Source organism: Moschus berezovskii, chromosome 15, assembly GCF_049115385.1.
Source record: "Moschus berezovskii isolate FMDL1 chromosome 15, NW_MosBer_1.0, whole genome shotgun sequence".
Lineage (NCBI taxonomy): Eukaryota > Metazoa > Chordata > Mammalia > Artiodactyla > Moschidae > Moschus > Moschus berezovskii.
The window spans coordinates 30,334,343-30,352,647 of NC_142474.1; the positions used below are offsets into that span (position 1 = coordinate 30,334,343).

The window sequence follows — 18,305 nt, forward strand, 5'->3', positions numbered from 1 at the left end:
AGACACTTCCGCCGCCGGCGGAGCTCGGGCGGAAGCGCCTATGGGCTGCAAGGGCGGAAGCGGGGCGCCGGGCGGCTTTGGCCGATGAGGCCGGCTGGCTGTCTGTGGCGGCGGCCGGGAGACCGCCTGGAGGAGGGCCTGGCCGGGGCGAGGGGGTCTGGGCGACGGGGCCTTGGCCCGAGGTTGCTGGCCGAGCGGAGACGGGCGGCGCGAGGCCGCAGGGGTGGGCCCGGCCGGGGACACTAGACTTGGACGCCTAGACCCCGGAAGAGCTTGAAGGCAGCTCCCGGGAAGGGAATCGACGCCGTGGGGCCAGCGGCCAAGGGCCAGCTTTGGCTCCTCCTCTCGGAGCTTGAAATCTCTCCAGGTCCAAAGGAAGAGATTGCTGTCCACAGTTCCGCAGGCTGTCCACCGAGGGTTACGGTCGGCCAGCGCTCAGTGCCGGCGTTGTGGGGGCCGTCGGTCCCAGACTCATTTGGCTTCTCTTCTCCGCATCTCTGGCTCCCACGCCTCCCCTCTGAGGACCCAGCCCCGCAGGCCCGGGAAATCGGCCCCTCCCGGCAGGATGGACGAGGAGAGCCTGCAGACTGCTCTCCGGACCTACGACGCGCAGCTGCAGCAGGTGGAGCTGGCCCTGGGCGCTGGCCTGGATCCCTCGGAGCTGGCGGACCTGCGCCAGCTGCAGGGGGACCTGAAGGAGCTGATCGAGCTCACTGAGGCCAGCCTGGTGTCGGTCAGGAAGAGCAAGCTGTTGGCGGCGCTGGATGGAGAGCAACCAGCCCAGGAGGATGCTGAGCCTTTAGCTTTCCAAAATGCCATCGCGGAGACGGTGGAGGTGCCGGCAGCCCCCGGGGCAGAACTGGAGACTGTTCCTTCAAGAGAGACTGAGCCAGGACCCACGGAGCCTGGGCAGGAGGAGGACGAGGGGGAGGACGAGGAGGGCGGGGCAGCACTGAGTGGGAGAAAGGTTAACGCCCCCTACTACAGTGCCTGGGGCACCCTGGAGTATCACAACGCCATGATCGTGGGCACCGAGGAGGCGGACGACGGCTCCCCCGGCGTGCGCGTGCTCTATCTCTACCCTACTCACAAGTCCCTGAAGCCCTGCCCGTTCTTCCTGGAGGGGAAGTGCCGCTTCCAGGAAAACTGCAGGTAAGGCCTGAGTTCCCTAGGCCCCTGGCAGTGGCGGGTGGGTGCGGGGGCGCGGCGACTTGCGGACAGAACCTTTGCAGTTCTTTGCAGTTTTTTCTTGGCCGAGCAAAATGCTGAGAAGAAGAGAACTTTATAAGGTCGGGGGTTCTTCTAGTAGTATCCTTGTTTAGGGGTCTTCTTGGCTTTTCCCCAGGTATGTCAGAAGTACAGAAGGGCTTATGTTGAAAAGAATGGAGCACCGCCCCCCCCCGCCCGCGTCTTACGCTTCAAAGTGAAGCTTCTAAAATTTACTTATATTTTAGATATTTTATTAGAGAAGTTGTCAAACTCCCAGGTAACTAGGGAGAGTAGCATAGAGACTGCTCACACTGTCGTGGTAGGTCAGTGCTTTGCTAATCTTGTATCCTCTGTTCCTCTCTCTGGAGTATTTTAAAGCAGATTGTAGGACTTACTGGACATTTTGCTTGTCTGAGTACTTCATGATGCCCGCTTAACCTAAGTGACAAGGATGTTGTGTTAAAAATTATCTCCGTGTTACTGTCACACCTCACCAACTTAACAGCAAGACCTTGTTCGTATTTAATCACAAATGTTGTGATGATGTTGCGTTTTCCTTATGCATGTTACGTTTAATTTTGCTTCTTTTTCCTTTCCAAGGAATATTTCCTGAGATTTCTAGTAGATGATTTTCTTCTTTAGTCAGTAGTCCAGGGTAACTATTCAATATCTTAAGTTGTTCGGTTATCTTATTTCTTTATAGATTTTTTCTGGGCCCAGAGTCTTATTTGGTGCAGTTCCCGTTTTTTTCCTTTTCCCCATGAGTTTTGTGAAAAGTGTAGTGTACACACAGGAAGGTGCATGAATCAGTCGTAAGCCTCCTTGAGCTTCCACAGGGTGGATGCTGCCTTGTCCCACAGCAGAGAGTTAAGGAACAGAGCAGGGAGCCCTCCATCCTTCCTGCTGTGATCCCTCTGGAGGGTTCCTCCCCGTCCCTGTGCAGCTTCTCATGTGGGGATGAGAACTGACGTATCCATGTTCTGCTTCCTCTGGGCAGCACTGTTCCAGGGGTTTCACGCGTATTCACTCACCTGGCAGCAAGCCCACCAGGTAGGCCCTATAGCTGCTGTGGTTGCTGGACCCCCGAAGGGCAGCCCAGCTCTGAAATGCTGCTTCCTGCTGTCAGCTTCAGGCCTGACCCATGCAGCCCACCAACCCCACCACCACCCAGGTGTGACAGTTATTTTGTTGCATTTACTTTGGATTTTTATTTTTAAATTTATTTAAAATTTTATTGTAAATATAAAGTAGTATTGAAGCACCCTGGGACCTGCCTTTCTATCCTTCCCTCCCGGGAGGCTTGTCACATTATGAAGAGCATCTCTCTAGCGTGTGAATCCTTTACAGGCACGTATGTCTGTGAACAGAATATTCTTGTGCTGTTTTCTAATTAAACTGTGTTGTACAGCCTGCTTTGTTTTGCAACTTGCTCTTCTCACTGTGTGTCTGGGAGAGAAGTTCACATTGATATTTATAGGACTGTTTTGTGCATTTTAACTGCTATTATTTTTCCTCACAAATATGCCATATTTTATTCTGTCTCCTGGTGTTTCCCAGTTTTTATTTACTAAAAAGAACACAGTGTGAAAATCCTAGTACACATCTTTTGTCTCTGTTGAGAGTGTCCCCAGCGTGGATGGTGCAAGCATTTTCTTTCCTTGCGCGCTGTCTGCTTCTCAGTCCCTGGTCTGCACTGTCGTAGTCACCCTAGTCATTCTTGGTCACGTTCTCTGACTTGTGGATTCGTACCCACTGGAAGTGAAGAGGTGGTCTTGACTGAACTTGTATTTCCTCGATTATTAGAAAGATTGAACATTTTTTCATACGTTGTTCTAACTTTATCGCTCTGTGTTTCAGTATCCTTGTCCATAAAGCAGAGAGGAGCATGTCTTTTGCAGTTGTTGAGAGGGTGGAATGCATTAATATGCATAAAAAAACAGTACCTAACATGCAATAAGGACACAGTGGACTTAAAATTTTTATCTTGTTGTGAAAAAGGTCAAATCCAGGAAGTAAAGACAGCACAAGGGATCACTGTAACACTCGAGTACTCAACTGAAAACTACAAAGCTGCCAGTTACCCTGGGGTCCTCTGTGCCTCAGCCCAAACACAGCCTTCTCCCTCTTCCAGAAAGAACCACCACCCCGACCTTTATGATAATCACCTCCTTGTGTTCCTTGTGACATAGCACTCAGATACGGCTGAGGTGTAAATTCTGCAGTTTAATCTTGCTCACGTCTAAAGGCTGCTGTCTGAATCTGACCGTGTACCCCTACCCCTGCCTTTCCTGACCTTCCAGTTTCACTGTTAAGGGCTAAACCCTCTGACTCTGACCATCACCCACTGCCCTGGTGCAGCCCGGCACATTCTTGCAGTGACCTAAGGCTGACAGCTGGATCCTGGGACCTGCTCACTTGGGGCCCCACCTGGGCACGATTCAGCACTCTGCTGCCTCTCGCAGCACGTGATGCTCAGTGCCTGGATCTGCTGGTATGGTGTGGATTGCAACAAGGAGCTTTCAGCTCCATCAGCTCATTTACCAGCTGGGTGTTTCAGAGACACCTCTTCTCCTGTAGAAGCTGGCTGGGTAGTGGGACAGATTGTATAGAAAAGGCAGGATATTGCCTGATGTTTCTCTTTCGTTTGGTTAGTTTCCAAGATAACAAATTGGTTCTCTTTCATCCTGAGGTGATAAACTTCACTTTAAAAAATATTTAATATCCTTGTGGACTGATGGACTTAAATGCTTTTGCTGAATTTCAGTCCACTGAAATGCTGATTTTTATTGAAACTCAAGCTGTCCCACCCTTGCCAGGTGGAGCCTTTTCATGTTGGCTCCTCGCCCTCTTGACAGGGTCCCGGAAATCAGGATTCCCCACCCTCACCTGTGCTCTTCCTGCCACAGACCTGAAAACAGCCAGGTCTCTGAGAAGCCCTGGTTTCTTTTAGTGGCAGATGCTATTTCAAGACTCACAGTGGAGGCCCTGGGATGCACTTCGCTACAGGGGGCTCGATGCTAGGCCTCTTCTGCAGACAGAGCTAGGAAGTGCAGGCGGACACATGCTTATGTCTGTGTTAGTGCATCTCTGTGTTCAAGGGTGAGTGCCTAGTGAGTTCATACTGATTTCTTGAGCTTTTCTGGGTTGCATCTGTATATCCTTCTCTCCCTCAGGACTCTGGTCCTCAAGGACCAACATCCCATAATTAACCTGTTTTATCCCATTCTGCATACACAGGATGCTTTCAGAACAGCATTCATTCTTTAGTTATGACGACTGAAAACTGTTTAAAGCCTTTGACGCGTACCTCCCATTCTCCCTGCCATCTGACTGCACTAGACCTGCACAGTTGGCTCTCATGGCTGTCGCAGCCCATTGTCTCTTCACTCTCAGCCCTTGTTCTGGAAGCAACTTAGCGTCTCCTGCTTCCATCTACCCATCTGCCAGGGTCTTCTTAGTTGTGTGGTTGTCTGAGACTCGTTTTCTGGTAGGTTCTTTAGGAAGGGCTCACAGGAATAACATTTGTAGAGACCTAGCATGCTAAGTGGAGAAGGAAATGGTGACCCACTCCAGTGTTCTTGCCTGGAGAATGCCAGGGATGGGGGAGCCTGGTAGGCTGCAGTCCTTGGGGTTCCTACAAACACGACTGAGCGACTTCACTTTTCACTTTCACACATTGGAGAAGGAAATGGCAGCCCACTCCAGTGTTCTTGCCTGGAGAATCCCAGGGACAGGGGAGCCTTGTGGGCTTCCGTCTATGGGGTCACTCAGAGTTGGACACGACTGAAGTGACTTAGCAGCAGCAGTAGCAGCAACAGCACGTCTGTTCACAGAAGGCAATGGCACCGTACTCCAGTACTCTTGCCTGGAAAATCCCATGGACGGAGGAGCCTGGTGTGCTGTACAGTCCATGGGGTCGCTAAGAGTTGGACACGACTGAGCGACTTCACTTTTCACTTTCATTCATTGGAGAAGGAAATGGCAACCCACTCCAGTGTTCTTGCCTGGAGAATCCCAGGGACGGTGGAGCTTGGTGGGCTGCCGTCTATGGGGTCACACAGAGTCGGACATGACTGAAGTGATTTAGCAGCAGCAGCAGCATGTCTGTTAGGCTCTGGTTGTGTCTTTTATGAAGACACAGTTCAGTAGTTTTGATGAACATGTATATGATTCTTGGCTCATGTTGCTTTCCTTGAATATTTCATGTAACTTACTCAATTTTGACATAAAATATTGTTAAAAAGTATTTTTCCCCTTGTAAATTACATGCTCTAATGGTATAACGTAAGGATCCAACTTCCTTCATTTGCACATGGGTATCCAATTTCCTGGGGCTTCCCAGGTGGCTCAGTGGTATAGAAGCTACCTGCCAATGCAGGAGCCACAGGAGATGTAAGTTTGATCTCTGCATTGGGAAGATCCCCTTGAGGAGGAAATGGTAACCCACTCCACTATTCTTGCTTGGGAAATGCCATAGACAGAGGAGCATGGCAGGCTACAGTCCTTGGGGGCGCAAAGAATCAGACACGACTGAGCACAGCACATATATACAATTATGTCATTGACAAAGAGAGATACTTTTGCCTATTCTCTTCCAATTTGGCTGGCTTTTATTTTTTTCTTGTTTAACTGCCCGGCCTAGTACTTCCAGTACTATACAAGTGGCAGGAGCATTTCCTGTCTGGTTCCTGATCTTAGGGAAAAGTACCCCTCCTCCCCTCCTTGAGTGTGATGTGAACTGTGGGTTTTCCATAGATGCTGTTTATCAGGTTGAGTGTTTTTAACAAGCGACGTTATTGGGTTTTTTCCAGGTGTCTTTTTTTGTATCAGTTGATATGCTAGTGTTCTGTTCATGTGCTGTGTTTCATTGAATGGCTTTCACCTGTTGAACCACCCTTGCATTCCTGGGATAAACCACAGTTATGATGTGTACTTATTCTAAATGCTTGTTTTCTCATTCATGTGTTTACTTATTATTCTAGAGGATGTTATTCATAAATATAATTATTCACAAATTATAAGCACTTTTCATAAATGTTGTGAGGTAGATGATTAAGTGGGGGTGTTGCTGGGGGTTTGAGTTTGGGAAACATTTAAAATTTTTTCCTTATGAAATCTGTAGTCTGTCTTTTCCTGCCTCTTTAGTAACACCTCCTTGTCCTGTGTGGATTTTGTCACATGAGAGGCTTTTCCTGGGTGCCCTTCATTCCATTGGTCAGGCTGCCTGTGCTCTTAGTTGACATTGATTTCATGCACATGCCGTTAACTACTCCCACGGTTGGGAACTTCGGTTATTTCTGAGTCTTCCATGTTTGGTTCATACCCTTCTGGCTCAATCTTTGCATATGTCCACCATACATTTTTAGAGTCATTTCATAGAACCACTTGCTGGCTTAAGGAGGACACCAAAATTTAGGGCCTCTAAGAGTACTGAAGATTCTTGCAGGGAGGTTTATTGGCGGTGTCTGGGTGTGTTGAGGAGGAGTTTGGCCAAACTCCCCCTGGGTCTGGGTCTCTTTCCTCAGTTGAACAGGACTTTTCAACCACCGTGCCCGCCAAAAGACACGTGGACTGGTCTTGCATCTGCTGGTGCCACTGGTCACTGGCAGTACCCTGGGTGCCTGAGGGCAGGCAGGGGTGAGAAGGAACCGCCCAGAACAGTGACTGAAATGCCTGATCTCCTCTCCTTTCTCCCCACGGTCTCCCCACGCAAGGCTGGCTGTGTGTCGGAGCCAGGGCCTGTCTTTGCTTGCTCTTGTGGGTTAGAGCGCTTCCTCCCTGAAATGGGGGCACTGCAGGAGCTGTGTGCCTGGTGATTTCATGTCTTTCTTTGGCTGCGTGCACAGTTGCAGCCCTCCGTTCCCCTACTTCCTGTCCCACCTCCGCCCTCCTGGCGTTCGTTTGGTTTCACTGTTTGAGCGACACCTAGAAGGCAAGGCAGCACCGTTACAACCAGGTCCTCCTAGTTGCTTGGGGAGGACTCAGTCCTGTGAGTGAAGCAAGCAGACCCCCTGTCTTGATGACCTGTTGTGTCCAGTGGAGAGGTGCCGGAGAACTGTTGTCACAAGTGTGTCTCCCAGCCACGTGTGTGCCTGTGTCTGTGTGACTCTAGCCCAGGGCTGGAGAGTAACCAGAAGCATCTAGTCCTCAGGGCACCCAGGTCCATCAGAGTGAGAGCACAAGCACAGTGTGTGTGTCCATATGTGTGCATGTGTACACACATGTGCATACATGTATTTGTGTGCTTGTGTATAGTAAGTGTGCATGTGCCTGTGTATGGTGAATGTGTGAATGTATGTGCCTGATTGTGTCCATGCATGTGTGTACATACATGTGTGCATGAGTGCACGCACATGTGTGTGTGTGTGCATGTATAAGTATGGGTGTCCATACATATTTATATATGTGTTCAGTGCATACATCTGGGTGTATGTACATATGTGCGTGGGTGTATTGCATGTGTATACATGTGTTCAGTGTATATTGTGTAGATGTGTATACATGTGTGTGTGGTGTGATGTGTGTGTATACGTGTTGAGTGTGTGTTGTGTGTGTATACATGTTGTGTTCAGTGTATACGTTTGGGCCTGTGTACATGTGTGCGTGGGTGTGTTGCATGTGTTTGTATACATGTTGTGTTCAGTGTAGATGTGCATAATTGTGTATTATGTGCGTGTCTGTGTGGCCGTGTGTGTCCCTCTCTCTATTCACCTCTCCATCGGGCAGTGTCCAGGCAGGTAGACTGGATTCTCCGGGCTTATGGGACCCTGGTGGCCCTACCTGAGTTATGCGGCCCTCTCTGCAGGTTCTCGCACGGGCAGGTAGTCCCAGTGGACGAGCTGCGCCCCTTCCAGGACCCGGACCTGAGCTCCCTGCAGGCCGGCTCTGCGTGTCTGGCCAAGCGGCAGGATGGTCTGTGGTACCCAGCACGGATCACTGGTGAGGCTGCCCCAGGGCTTCCCTGACCGGCCCTTCCCAGGAAGCCCTCTCTATGTGTCACATGTGTTAGTCCTACGTGACTACTCCTCTGGGTGGGTGCTGGGGTCCCACCCCACACATGAGAAGAGCAAGGCCCCCTTGGTCTTGGCCCCACCCTGCTCCCACCTTCCAGAGCGGCTACTTCCGTGTGCTGCCCTGCTGCCTCTGTGCCCCTCCAGATGTAGACAGTGGCTACTACACAGTCAAGTTTGACTCTCTGCTGTTGAAAGAGGCCGTGGTGGAGGGGGACAGCATCCTGCCCCCGCTGCGCACAGAGCCTGCAGGGTCCTCTGACTCCGATGGCAGCGATGCAGACGACCCCAGCTATGCTCGAGGTATGGCTGCTGCGACCCACAAGAGGCTCCCAGCTGGCAGGGCTCACACTGGGGTCAGTACAAGGACGCACTCCCGGGGAGACGAGGGTGTGTGATGGATCTGGGGCACGTCCAGAGACCCACAGACTCAGAAACCATAGTCCCACGCAAGCCACGGGAGGGGATGGGATGCACAGGAAGGGACAGCTTCCTGCAGGGCGCGGGGACCTGTTGGCTGGATGAAGGATCGGCTGTCAGTGTCTGGTCTCTCCCCAGGGGTGGGGGTGCCCACATGGGGTCTGTTAGCCACATTGTCCATACTGATGGAGGGGAGGACTGCTCTCCCCAAGGAACAGGGAGCATGGAAGGGGGCCATCCCGTGACCAGGTCGTGGAGACGGCCGGGCTTTGCCTTCTGCTCGTGCCATATGCCCTGGGCAGGGAGCTGGGGATGCTGGGGGCCGGCCATGCAGAGCTGTGCAGAGCTGAGCTTTTAGGTTAACCTTGGCTGGAGCCCAGGATGCCCTGCATCCAGCTGGGTTAAGTCACTGCCCTCTGATGCCTGCAGTGGTGGAACCTGGTGCTGCCAACCCCGGGACCTGCAGCTCCGCTTTTGCCGGCTGGGAGGTGCACACGCGGGGCATTGGCTCCAGACTCCTCGCCAAGATGGGCTACGAGTTTGGCAAGGGTGAGTGCACGTGTGCTGCATGGGGACAGGAGGGACTCCCCATCATGGCCCAGGGGTCCAGTGGCAGTGCCAGCCTGCTGTTCCCCTAGGTCTGGGCCGGCATGCAGAGGGCCGGGTAGAGCCTGTCCATGCCGTGGTGCTGCCGCGCGGGAAGTCGCTGGACCAGTGTGCAGAGATCCTGCAGAAGAGAACCCGGGGTGGCCAGGCTGGTGTCAGCAAGCCCCCAAAGTGCCGGGGCAGAGGGAGTGGACCTGGGGGCCGCCCACCTCCTCGCAGTGTGTTCGACTTCCTGAATGAGAAGCTGAAAGGCGGGGCTCCGGGGTCCCCAGAGGTGGGGGTGGCAACCCCCGGGAGGAGCGGCAAGGAGGTATACCACGCCAGCAGGAGTACCAAACGGGCCCTGAGCCTGCGGCTCCTCCAGACGGAGGAGAAGATTGAGCAGACCCAGCGAGCCATCCGGGGCATCCAGGAGGCCCTTGCCCGCAATGCTGGCCGGTACGTGTGGCCCTGCCCCAGGCGCCTCAGCCCTGCCCAGGTTCCCCTGAGAGGGTTCGGGGGCGGCGGGCCGGGTCTGAGGAGGGGCTGGAGGGGGACGGCAGTGCTGAATGCAGGCCCCTCCCCAGGCACAGTGTGACAACGGCCCAGCTGCAGGAGAAGCTGGCAGGAGCCCAGCGGCAGCTGGGGCAGCTCCGGGCCCAGGAGGCAGGCCTGCAGCGGGAACAGAGGAAGGCCGACACCCACAAGAAGATGACTGAGTTCTAGAGCCCTGCATGTGTTGTGGACGGAACTGAGGGGCCTCGGCTCCTGCTGCCTTCAGGAAGACAGCGGGGATGCCACCAGAAGGGCCAGTCTGCTCTGTGGCTATACCCCACAAAGGGCCTTCTTGCTGGCCTCCAGCGTGTGGACACTGCTGAGCAGAGATGGGCTGCAGGGGCCCCTTCCTGATGCTTCCCTGCCACTGAGTCCACCTGCCAGTGTCCTGGGGCGTCTCATGAGCAAAGACATTAAAGTGACTTTGTCGCAGTGTCTGATTTCATCGGAGGCTCAACTGGCTGCGGTGTCCTTGGGGAGTAGGGGTCTTTGCGCCAGGTCACAGGGCTGGGCTAGAGGTGTCCTGAGTGAGCCTGTTGCCCCTGCCCAAACTCAGAGGGCCAGGAGGACGGGCCTCCTTGCTGCTGTCCCAGATGTGGGTCACAGCCTAGGATGCACATCCCCCCCCAGTGCCTGACACCCACAAATGGGTGGAGCTGGTGCTGCAGTGATGGGAGGAGACCTTGGCCATGCTGGGCCCAGGGTAGCGCTGTTAATGGGACAGGAGGACCCAGCGAGCTGGGGGAGTTGTTCATGTCTCCTCACCCGTGCACCTGCCACATCATGGGTGGAAGCAGTGCCGACTCGCCCCACCAAGTACTGTCTAGACCCCAGGCGGGGCCAGAGCAGGTGGGGGCGGCTGCCGTGGCGGGGACATGAGATGAGGCGCACAGGAAGTGAAGGGGGGAGCTGGGCTGTGGGCGACAAAGGCACTGTGCCTCAAGGTGCCCAAGCTGCCTGCCACCCCAGACGGTGGCCACACTACACCCCGGTCTCGGTGAGTGCTACTCTGGCCTCCAGACGGCGGAGGAGCCACACCACGTCCTGGCCTCGGTGAGTGCCCACTCGCTTCCAGCCTGGCCAGGGCCCCAAACTCCTTAGTGCCTTCCTAGGACAGCTGAGGGCTGCAGTCTGGGAGGACTGGGCCCTACCAGGTCAGGGCAATGGGACCTGGGACCTCTGGTGAGGAAAGTCCACTTGTTGGGCCTGGGCAGACTGGCCCCCACCACCAGAGACTCCCCACCCCATAGCTCTGTGCATCTGGACACCCACTCCCCCCTGCCCCCAAGCAGCTCTGCCAAGACTCCAGCAAGTGGACATCCAATGGCAGGGGCAGTGGAAGGGAAGGGGTGGTGAGCCGGGGAGGGGAGAGGGGGAGTCCATGTTCAGAGTAGCCCCTTCGCCTGCTTGACCCCCCAGCTTCCCAGTCCCTGAGGGGGCCAGTCTTTAGTGGATGACCAAGGGGCAACACGTGCACAGGAATCATTCCTGGGCAGAACGTGGCTGTAGATGAGTCTGTGGCCTGTGGCTTGCCTTCCTGGGGTATGACCTGGGTCTCAGGTTCGGCCTCTGACCACAGCAGGGCCTCGGTCAGGTCCCAGCTGTCCTGCCCCTTCTCACTGGCCCCATGCTTAGTCATCACTTGGGTCATCCTTGCCAGCTCAGGTCCTTGTGGGGGCCAGGCAGAGCACGCCATACCAGCACCCCCCAGGCAGAGGTGGGAAGGTGGGCGCCCTCGGCCTCCGTAGGAGGGAGGGGCTACCGAGACTTGGGGTTTCCTGTGTGCTGAGTCACAGAGCACAGCGGGGAGGGGACCTCCTGGCAGCATGAGACAAAGAAGTGGGGCTGTCAGGTGGGTTCCCAGTCCCTCAGCCTCCAGCACCAGTCTTCAGCTTGCAGGCTCGTCCACATCTTCACAGGATGAGGCAACAGGGGTCCTCGGTCCCTCCTGCTCTCTGGGTCCTAGGGTGCCTCACACTGTTCCTCTGGCTGTGGGTGTTGTGCACATCCTGCAACAGGTATGTCTATCCCTTCCTGGCCTGGCTGGGGCCTGGCTCAGCTCTCAGGGGGCGGGACTCAGGCAGGCCCAGCATGGCTCTGTACACATACTTCCTGACGGGCCTTGGATCAGAGGCTGACATCTCTGACCCGTGTCTCTGCCTCCCTGGGCTTATGACCCTCTGGCACCCAGGAAACAGGCACGGAGGCAGCTCTCCAGGCTGCAGGGCAGTGCGATGCCAGCAGAAGTGGTGAGTGTCAGTGTGTCCCTGGGGCCAGACTGTTCCTGGGGCCAGGGTGGGGCCATCTGGAGGCCAACCAGCCTTCCTTGCCCCCAGTCACTGCTAAGACGACCCCACCACTGCTCCCTCAGCAAGTCGGATACCAGGCTGCATGAACTGCACCGCAGCCGGCCCTGTAGCAGAGGTGAGCTGGTGAGAGGGCTGGGGCCTGGAGGTGGGCAGGCATCCCCAGACCCCCCAGTAACCTCTGCCCTCTCTCCACCCACAGCCCCACGGCCTGCCAGCATGGATCTCCTATGTCCACAGTGGCTGGAGGCATCCAGAGACATGACCAGGGCCCCGGCACCCTTCTCACACCAGGAGCTGCCCCTGGCTGCGCCCTCCACTGGCCCAGAGGCCACCTATTCCAACGTGGGGCTGGCAACAATCCCCAGGGCCAGGCTGGCAGTTAGCTTTGGGGTGTGGGCAGGGGCACGGCTGACCAGCAGCTATGCCAGGCCTGGGCCTGAGGCCAGACCTGTGGTAGCTGAGTATGCTTGTGTCCAGAAGCTCAGGGGAACAGATCGGGGCCCCCAAGGCCTGGGGCAGGGGAAGGTCGAGGCAACCCCACCCACTCAGGTAACCCAAAGGATGTGAGATAGGGTGGGTGAGACTGGGCAGATCCTTCACCGAGTGTATGGCACTGACCCTTCCCTGGGCTGGCTTCCTTTCTCCAGGTGGACATCCTGTATTCCAGGGTCAACAAACCTAAAAGGAGGGACCCAGGACCTGCCACAGACCAGCCAGACCCCAAAGGTGGGGGAGCAGTTTTGGCTCTGGGGAGTGACCCGGCCTATGAGGTCCTCCCTCTTGGGGGCCTGGGTATGGACAAGAGCCTCCTGGAAAACGTGTATGAGAGCATCCAGGAGATGGGAGCACCTCTGGAGCCCCCGAGCTCCATCTCCTATCAGGAAAGGACATGTGCAGGGCACAGAGACACTTTGCTTCCTGTCTAAGCCTGGGGAGGGGTCTTCATCGCCTCCCTGCCCTGAACATCTAATTACAGATGATCCTTCCTCCAGAGTGGGCTGCGAACCCTCCTTTCCTCCACAGCCTCTCCCCTACACGCAACTGACAACACAAATTCCAGACAGCAGCGCTGCCAGCCTGTGGGGTCCCCCGGATCCTGGCTGCCAAGTCCTCTGCAGGGCAGAGTCTCAATAAAGCCCCAGATCCCTATACCTCAGCCAGCTCTTCCTCACCCTGGGAGCCTTGGGGGTGGGGTTTGATTCCTCTGGGGGTGCCAGGTACTTGGGCCAGGTCAGCTGGGACTGACTCTGGTCGGGCTAGTGGGAAGGGGGGCAAGCTCTGGGGGGCGGTCCTCAGGCCGAAGGGTTCCTCGGAGAGGTGAGCTGGGCCGCATGGTGGCCGCTGATCGCCAGGGAAGGCTCCGCCACAGTCCCTGGAGTTACATAAGGGACGGGGGAGGTGGGCAGTCGTACGTTAAAGAATAACCTGCTCCAGGGAGGCGCGCCAAAGAGACGAGCAGAGGCACCCCTCGAGGAAGCCGGCCAGCCCTGGGACCCGGGCGCACAGACGCGGGGGCGGGAGCCCGGCGGGCGGGCGGTGCCAGCCAGGACCCCTCCTAGACCCGCGCGGGAGGCGGCCAGCGCGGGAGCAGCCGGGCTGGGACGGGGCGTGACTTCGGGGCGGGCCAATGGGCGCGGGGCGGGGGCGGGACCTCGGGCCGCGGGGAGGGGGCGGGGCCGGTCGGCAGCCTCCGGGCGGCGCGGCGCGGGCGGCGGCCGATCTAGGGCGGGGGTCGGCGCCCCGGCCAGCCCGGCCCGGCCCGGCCCGGGGCCGCGTCCCGAGCGTCCGCCCTAGCCGCTGCAGCCTCGGTGTCCGGCCGGCCGGCCATGGAAGCCGAGCGCCCTCCGGCGTCCGACCCGGGCTGCGGGCGTCCCCCACGCCGCACCGCCGGCCGGGACCCGGCGACCGCGCCCGTGTCGGTACCCGCGCCGCCGCAGGTACCGGGCGTGTGGCGCCGACAAAGTTCCCGCTGCGAAGATGGCGTCGGGCTGCACGAACTTTGGGCCCCGGGGCGGGGCGGGCGGGGGCGGCATGTCGCCGCGCGTGTCCGTGGGTCCGGCGGGGCTGGGCCGGCGCCCGAAGTGCTTCCCGCCGCGACGACCGGGGGCGGGGCCGGGGCGGGGCCACACCGGCCCCAGCCGGTTTGGGGGCGGGCATCAGTGGGTCTAGGTGGTGGTGGCGGTGGCGGTGGCGGTGGCGGTGGGGGTGGGGACCTGGCCGTGACCCGTGCTGAGCCGGCCGTGTCCGCAGGGCCCTGCTGTTGAGTTCGCGCTACCCCGGGAGCCGGAGCCGCGAGCCGCGGACCTCGGAGCCCCAGGGGCGGGGGCGGCCGGGCCCCCGACGCCGTCAGCGCACATCCCAGTGCCAGTGCATAGGTGAGACAGGGCCCGATTGCCAGGCCAATGGGGGCGTGTGCACACGTGCGCCTGGGTGCAGGGGTAGTGGATGGGCGCAGGCAGAAGCCTTCTCGACCTCACCCCCAAAGGGGTCCTCGATGGAGAGCAGGTCAGCGTCCTGAACTGGGTTTCTGCCACTGCCTCCTGGCTTCCCTGCCCTGGAGGAGTTGAGTAGAAATAATCAATGTATTACTATGCTTTGTTCACCCCCTCCCCAAACCCCTGGGATTCAAAATGCAGATCATGGAGGGGTACATGCCCCTGTCTGTGCAGAAGAGAGTGAGGCCAGCGTGGAATTGACTGTCCATGAACCCTGGGCCCAAATGACCATCTCCCCATCCCTGTCTGCAGAGAATCTCCTCTGCTGTGCCTGATCCCCTGGGCTAGCTGTGGAGGCAAGGGCCTGCTCTGGCCTGGCCCCCTGGGGCCCCAGGACCCGCTTGTTCTTACAGCCCAGTCTCCCTTGGCTGCTGCTGGCTGCTCCCGCCCTCCCAGGCCTGGCTCTAGGCCCACAGCTGCTGTTGCACAACCCTGGTTAATGTGTGACTGGGGGGAGGGCTGGGTCTGGCCAGGCCTGGCAGCACTGGTCTGGGGCCTCAGACCCCTGTCCAGCACCAGGGTCTGAAGAAGCCACGGTGGAACAAAGGCCAGGCTGCAGAGAAGTCAGGCTTTGGGAGGAAGACCCCAGCCCAAGCCTGTTCCTGGTGGTTCCTGGGGATTTGGGACTTGGCAACTCGAGCTGGGGGTGGGGCTGGGCATCTTGCCCAGCCAGCTCCTGGAGTGAGGGAGCCGGGTGCACACACGTGCCCAGGCCTGCACGTGTGTTGGGCCAGGGGGCGGGCCTGGAGTACTTCTTGGGCCCCACCCGCCCCCTACTCCATCTCCTCCAGAACCCCCCCAGGAAAAGCCCGACTGGATGAAGTCATGGCTGCCACAGCCCTCACAAGCCTGTCCACCAGTCCCCTCCTGCTGCGGGCCCCAGGTGTGACCTTCAGCACAGGTGAGCTGAGAAACCTGACTTGGGCTGGGGGTAGTGGCGGGGCTCAGGATCCTACGAGCTGTCAAGCCCAGTGGGGCAGCCAGACTCCAGCTGGAATACCATCTTCAAAGTGCATCTCCTGAGTCCTGAAGTGGACATCAAGACACCCATTGCCCCTCCTTGTGGCCCCGGGACCTGTCTATCTCCACCCGGCAGGCCAGGCATCTCCCCACCCCAGACTCTTCCACGTTTCCTTCTCTGTGCTAGAAAGCCTTGTTGCCAGGCTGTAGTAGCTACCTTCTCCCTGCCACTGCCGCCTCAAGAGGTTCTTTGTCCTCCAAGCTCACTTGGGGACAGGTGAACAGGCAGAGGCTCTGCATTCAGGGACTTGTAGGTAGCGGCATCTGCAGCATAGCCCGGGCCCCAAACTCCTGACTCGGGAGCCCGTATGTGTCCACAGAACCGTGCCTGGAGCCCTGGAGGGAGGCCCTGGTGCAGCCACCGGGCAGTGGCAGGGGCTGGGACCCTGCCAGTGACCAGTCCTCTCCGTCTACACCGTCACCGCCGCTGCCCCCTGAGGCAGCCCACTTCCTGTTTGGGGAGTCCGCACTGAGGAAGAGGAAGGTGAGCCGGGGTGGCCCTTGGGGCGGGGTGGACGTGGGGGGCGCCCAGCCTGACCACCCCCTGTTGCCCAGAGCTCGCTGCAGGGGCTGTTCCAGTGCCTGTGGAAGCGCTGCGGGAAGGTGCTGAGCTCCGCGTCGGGGATGCAGAGACACATCCGCCTGGTGCACCTGGGGTGCGGCGGGGCTGGAAGGGGGGTGGGGCAGGAGTGCCAGGCAGGCTTCTGCTTCAACCCCACCTCCATCCCTCTTTGCCCCCCGACCCTGCAGGCGGCAGGCTGAACTGGAGCAGAGTGATGGCGAGGAGGACTTCTACTACACGGAGCTGGATAGCGGCATGGACTCACTGACCGATGGGCTGTCCGGCCTGACCCCAGGGTCCCCCACGGCCTCGGTGCCACCCGCCTTTCCCCGCCTGGAGCCGCCAGAGCCCCTGGCCCTGCCCAGCCTTCTGCGCCTGCCTGCCCTGCCCGCACCCCCGGTGCTGAGCACCACATCCCCCTCCCAGGTGTGCCCCAGTGACCATGCCCACCAGGCGGGTGAGGCCGCGGGCGGCTCCCAAGATGCACAAGGCCATAGCAGTGCCTCCTCTCAGGGCTGCCTGGCACCCGTCTGCCTGGAGCCACAGCCCACCCCTGTCAGGGCCTGTGCACCAGCCCTGCCTGCCAAACCCAGTGCCAACCCAAGGTGCGTGTGTGTAGAGGGGCCAGGGTGGGCGCCAGGCAGGGAGGGGCCCAGCCCCGATAGCACCCCATGTATCTGTGTGTTCCCCCAGGAAGCCCCGAGGTGATGCCAAGAAGTGCCGGAAAGTGTATGGCATGGACCACCGGGACCTGTGGTGCACGGCCTGCCGCTGGAAGAAGGCCTGCCAGCGTTTCCTGGACTGAGCCTGCCCAGGGCCTCTCCGAGCTGCAGGGTCTGCTTTTTAAGAGGGGAGGTCCCCACCACTCAGAAGTGCCTCTGAAGAAACCAGCCTTTGGCCTTTTGCACTAAAGCCAAACCTCACCGCTGTCCCCTCGGCCCGGGGTGGCCACCCCCCAGTTGGCCCTGGACTTGTCAGGAGTGTGACGGGGCCACGCAGGGCGTCCTCGATGCACTTTGAGGGGTGTCAGGGAGGGGCGCCCCTGCCCGCACTTCACCTGACTGAGGGCCCAGGCGCATGTCTGTGCCGTGTTTGCTCAGGTGTCTCAAGTCTGGGCTGAACCAGGCGAAGAGTAAAATTAAAGATTCGGGACTTTTCCAAAAGCTGTGTCTGTCTCCTGGGTAGGGAGGGACATGGAACTGGGACCCTGCCACAGGCAAGGGTAGCAGATGGACAGAGAGGAGGCCAGTAGCCAGGCCACAAAGGGCTGGGTGGGGGGCGCCTTCTGGCTACCTCTACCCAGGGCAAGGCCGGAGGAGGGGACGCTGTCTGTAACACACATGAGGCGATGGCTCAAGCAGCAATTTCCCGATTTATTGAAAGTGATCGCTTTGCAAGGATATCTAACTAATCCCGTCACAGAGATGAGACCCACAGGGGTCCCAGAGCGCACCCAGCAGATAAGAAATCTCAAGACCACTAGGGAGGAGGTGCTGTTGGCATCGATGGCTCCAGGGAAACAGGCAACAGCCCTGATGTTCCACCGACCGATTACAAAAGACCCCCTACACATGTGAAACACGTTTCCAATACAAACACAGGTTTATAGTCGTTAATATAAAGTCGATATAATATAGATTATCCCCAGAAAAAAAATCAACAATCTTCAAACACTGCCCTTTTTTTGTCTGTTTTGTTTTTGTTGACAGGTTGAAAGCATGTTGAAAAAATAAATATTTAAGAAAAGCACACACACAGCGCCCTCACTACAAGGAGTTCTAAAAAGGGCTGGGAACAAAACACAATATAGGATCTAAAAATAAAAACACCATTAAGTATGGCTTTCTTAAGAGTTGCACATGTCACAGAATGAGCGAAAATAAGATTATCTTTCATATAATATTGCAAAAAGTTCCAGTTTTTGCATTTTCTCAAAGAGTTCTCTTTTCTAAAAAGGAGGATGTGCAAAGTTGGAAGCAGTAGCTATGTCCTTTCAGTTGAGGTCCCTATCCAGTCCTGGCAGTGTTGTGACTATTCCCAAACCCAGAGCCCAAACATACAACCTCGTCAGGATCCAGAGCTTGATACAAAATCTTGGTTCTCCACCCCTCCCCTACCCCAAAGAACGAGCCGCCTGATG

General features: G+C 57.5%; 3 protein-coding genes across 7 annotated transcripts; all 3 read left to right on the plus strand.

Moving 5' to 3' along the window:
* Positions 1–83: 83 nt before the first annotated feature.
* On the plus strand, positions 84–10,224 carry ZGPAT (zinc finger CCCH-type and G-patch domain containing). The gene is made up of 6 exons (XM_055433351.2): positions 84–1,152; positions 8,015–8,148; positions 8,367–8,522; positions 9,069–9,188; positions 9,278–9,683; positions 9,812–10,224. Exons 1-6 carry the CDS (start codon positions 566–568, stop codon positions 9,948–9,950), a joined length of 1,542 nt encoding a protein of 513 aa, XP_055289326.2. The 5' UTR covers positions 84–565; the 3' UTR covers positions 9,951–10,224.
* A 61-nt stretch (positions 10,225–10,285) lies between these two features.
* On the plus strand, positions 10,286–13,239 carry LIME1 (Lck interacting transmembrane adaptor 1). 4 transcript variants are annotated; one of them, XM_055433369.2, is made up of 6 exons: positions 10,286–10,832; positions 11,672–11,797; positions 11,971–12,028; positions 12,116–12,203; positions 12,288–12,637; positions 12,736–13,239. In XM_055433369.2, exons 1-6 carry the CDS (start codon positions 10,426–10,428, stop codon positions 13,012–13,014), a joined length of 1,308 nt encoding a protein of 435 aa, XP_055289344.2. In that variant the 5' UTR covers positions 10,286–10,425; the 3' UTR covers positions 13,015–13,239. The 4 variants fall into 4 exon arrangements, with proteins under 4 accessions (XP_055289344.2, XP_055289337.2, XP_088700051.1 ...); XM_055433362.2 differs by having other exon boundaries at positions 11,971–12,203; XM_088843925.1 differs by having other exon boundaries at positions 10,364–10,832; positions 11,679–11,797; positions 11,971–12,203.
* A 530-nt stretch (positions 13,240–13,769) lies between these two features.
* SLC2A4RG (SLC2A4 regulator) lies at positions 13,770–17,328 on the plus strand. 2 transcript variants are annotated; one of them, XM_055433300.2, is made up of 8 exons: positions 13,770–14,025; positions 14,339–14,463; positions 15,375–15,484; positions 15,924–16,087; positions 16,159–16,259; positions 16,354–16,591; positions 16,679–16,770; positions 16,859–17,328. In XM_055433300.2, exons 1-8 carry the CDS (start codon positions 13,915–13,917, stop codon positions 16,968–16,970), a joined length of 1,053 nt encoding a protein of 350 aa, XP_055289275.1. In that variant the 5' UTR covers positions 13,770–13,914; the 3' UTR covers positions 16,971–17,328. The 2 variants fall into 2 exon arrangements, with proteins under 2 accessions (XP_055289275.1, XP_055289268.1); XM_055433293.2 differs by having other exon boundaries at positions 16,354–16,770.
* Positions 17,329–18,305: the final 977 nt, after the last annotated feature.

Excerpts from the sequence above, each read along its gene's own strand:
- ZGPAT (XM_055433351.2), top strand. The coding sequence starts at position 566 with ATGGACGAGGAGAGCCTGCAGACTGCTCTCCGGACCTACGACGCGCAG. Across the intron at positions 9,189-9,277 it reads GGGCTACGAGTTTGGCAAGG|GTCTGGGCCGGCATGCAGAG; the intron begins GTGAGTGCACGT and ends CTGTTCCCCTAG. Across the intron at positions 9,684-9,811 it reads CTTGCCCGCAATGCTGGCCG|GCACAGTGTGACAACGGCCC; the intron begins GTACGTGTGGCC and ends GCCCCTCCCCAG.
- LIME1 (XM_055433362.2), top strand. The coding sequence starts at position 10,426 with ATGGGTGGAGCTGGTGCTGCAGTGATGGGAGGAGACCTTGGCCATGCT. Across the intron at positions 11,798-11,970 it reads TTGTGCACATCCTGCAACAG|GAAACAGGCACGGAGGCAGC; the intron begins GTATGTCTATCC and ends TCTGGCACCCAG. Across the intron at positions 12,204-12,287 it reads CAGCCGGCCCTGTAGCAGAG|CCCCACGGCCTGCCAGCATG; the intron begins GTGAGCTGGTGA and ends CTCCACCCACAG.
- SLC2A4RG (XM_055433293.2), top strand. The coding sequence starts at position 13,915 with ATGGAAGCCGAGCGCCCTCCGGCGTCCGACCCGGGCTGCGGGCGTCCC. Across the intron at positions 14,026-14,338 it reads CGGTACCCGCGCCGCCGCAG|GGCCCTGCTGTTGAGTTCGC; the intron begins GTACCGGGCGTG and ends CCGTGTCCGCAG. Across the intron at positions 16,260-16,353 it reads ATCCGCCTGGTGCACCTGGG|GCGGCAGGCTGAACTGGAGC; the intron begins GTGCGGCGGGGC and ends CCGACCCTGCAG.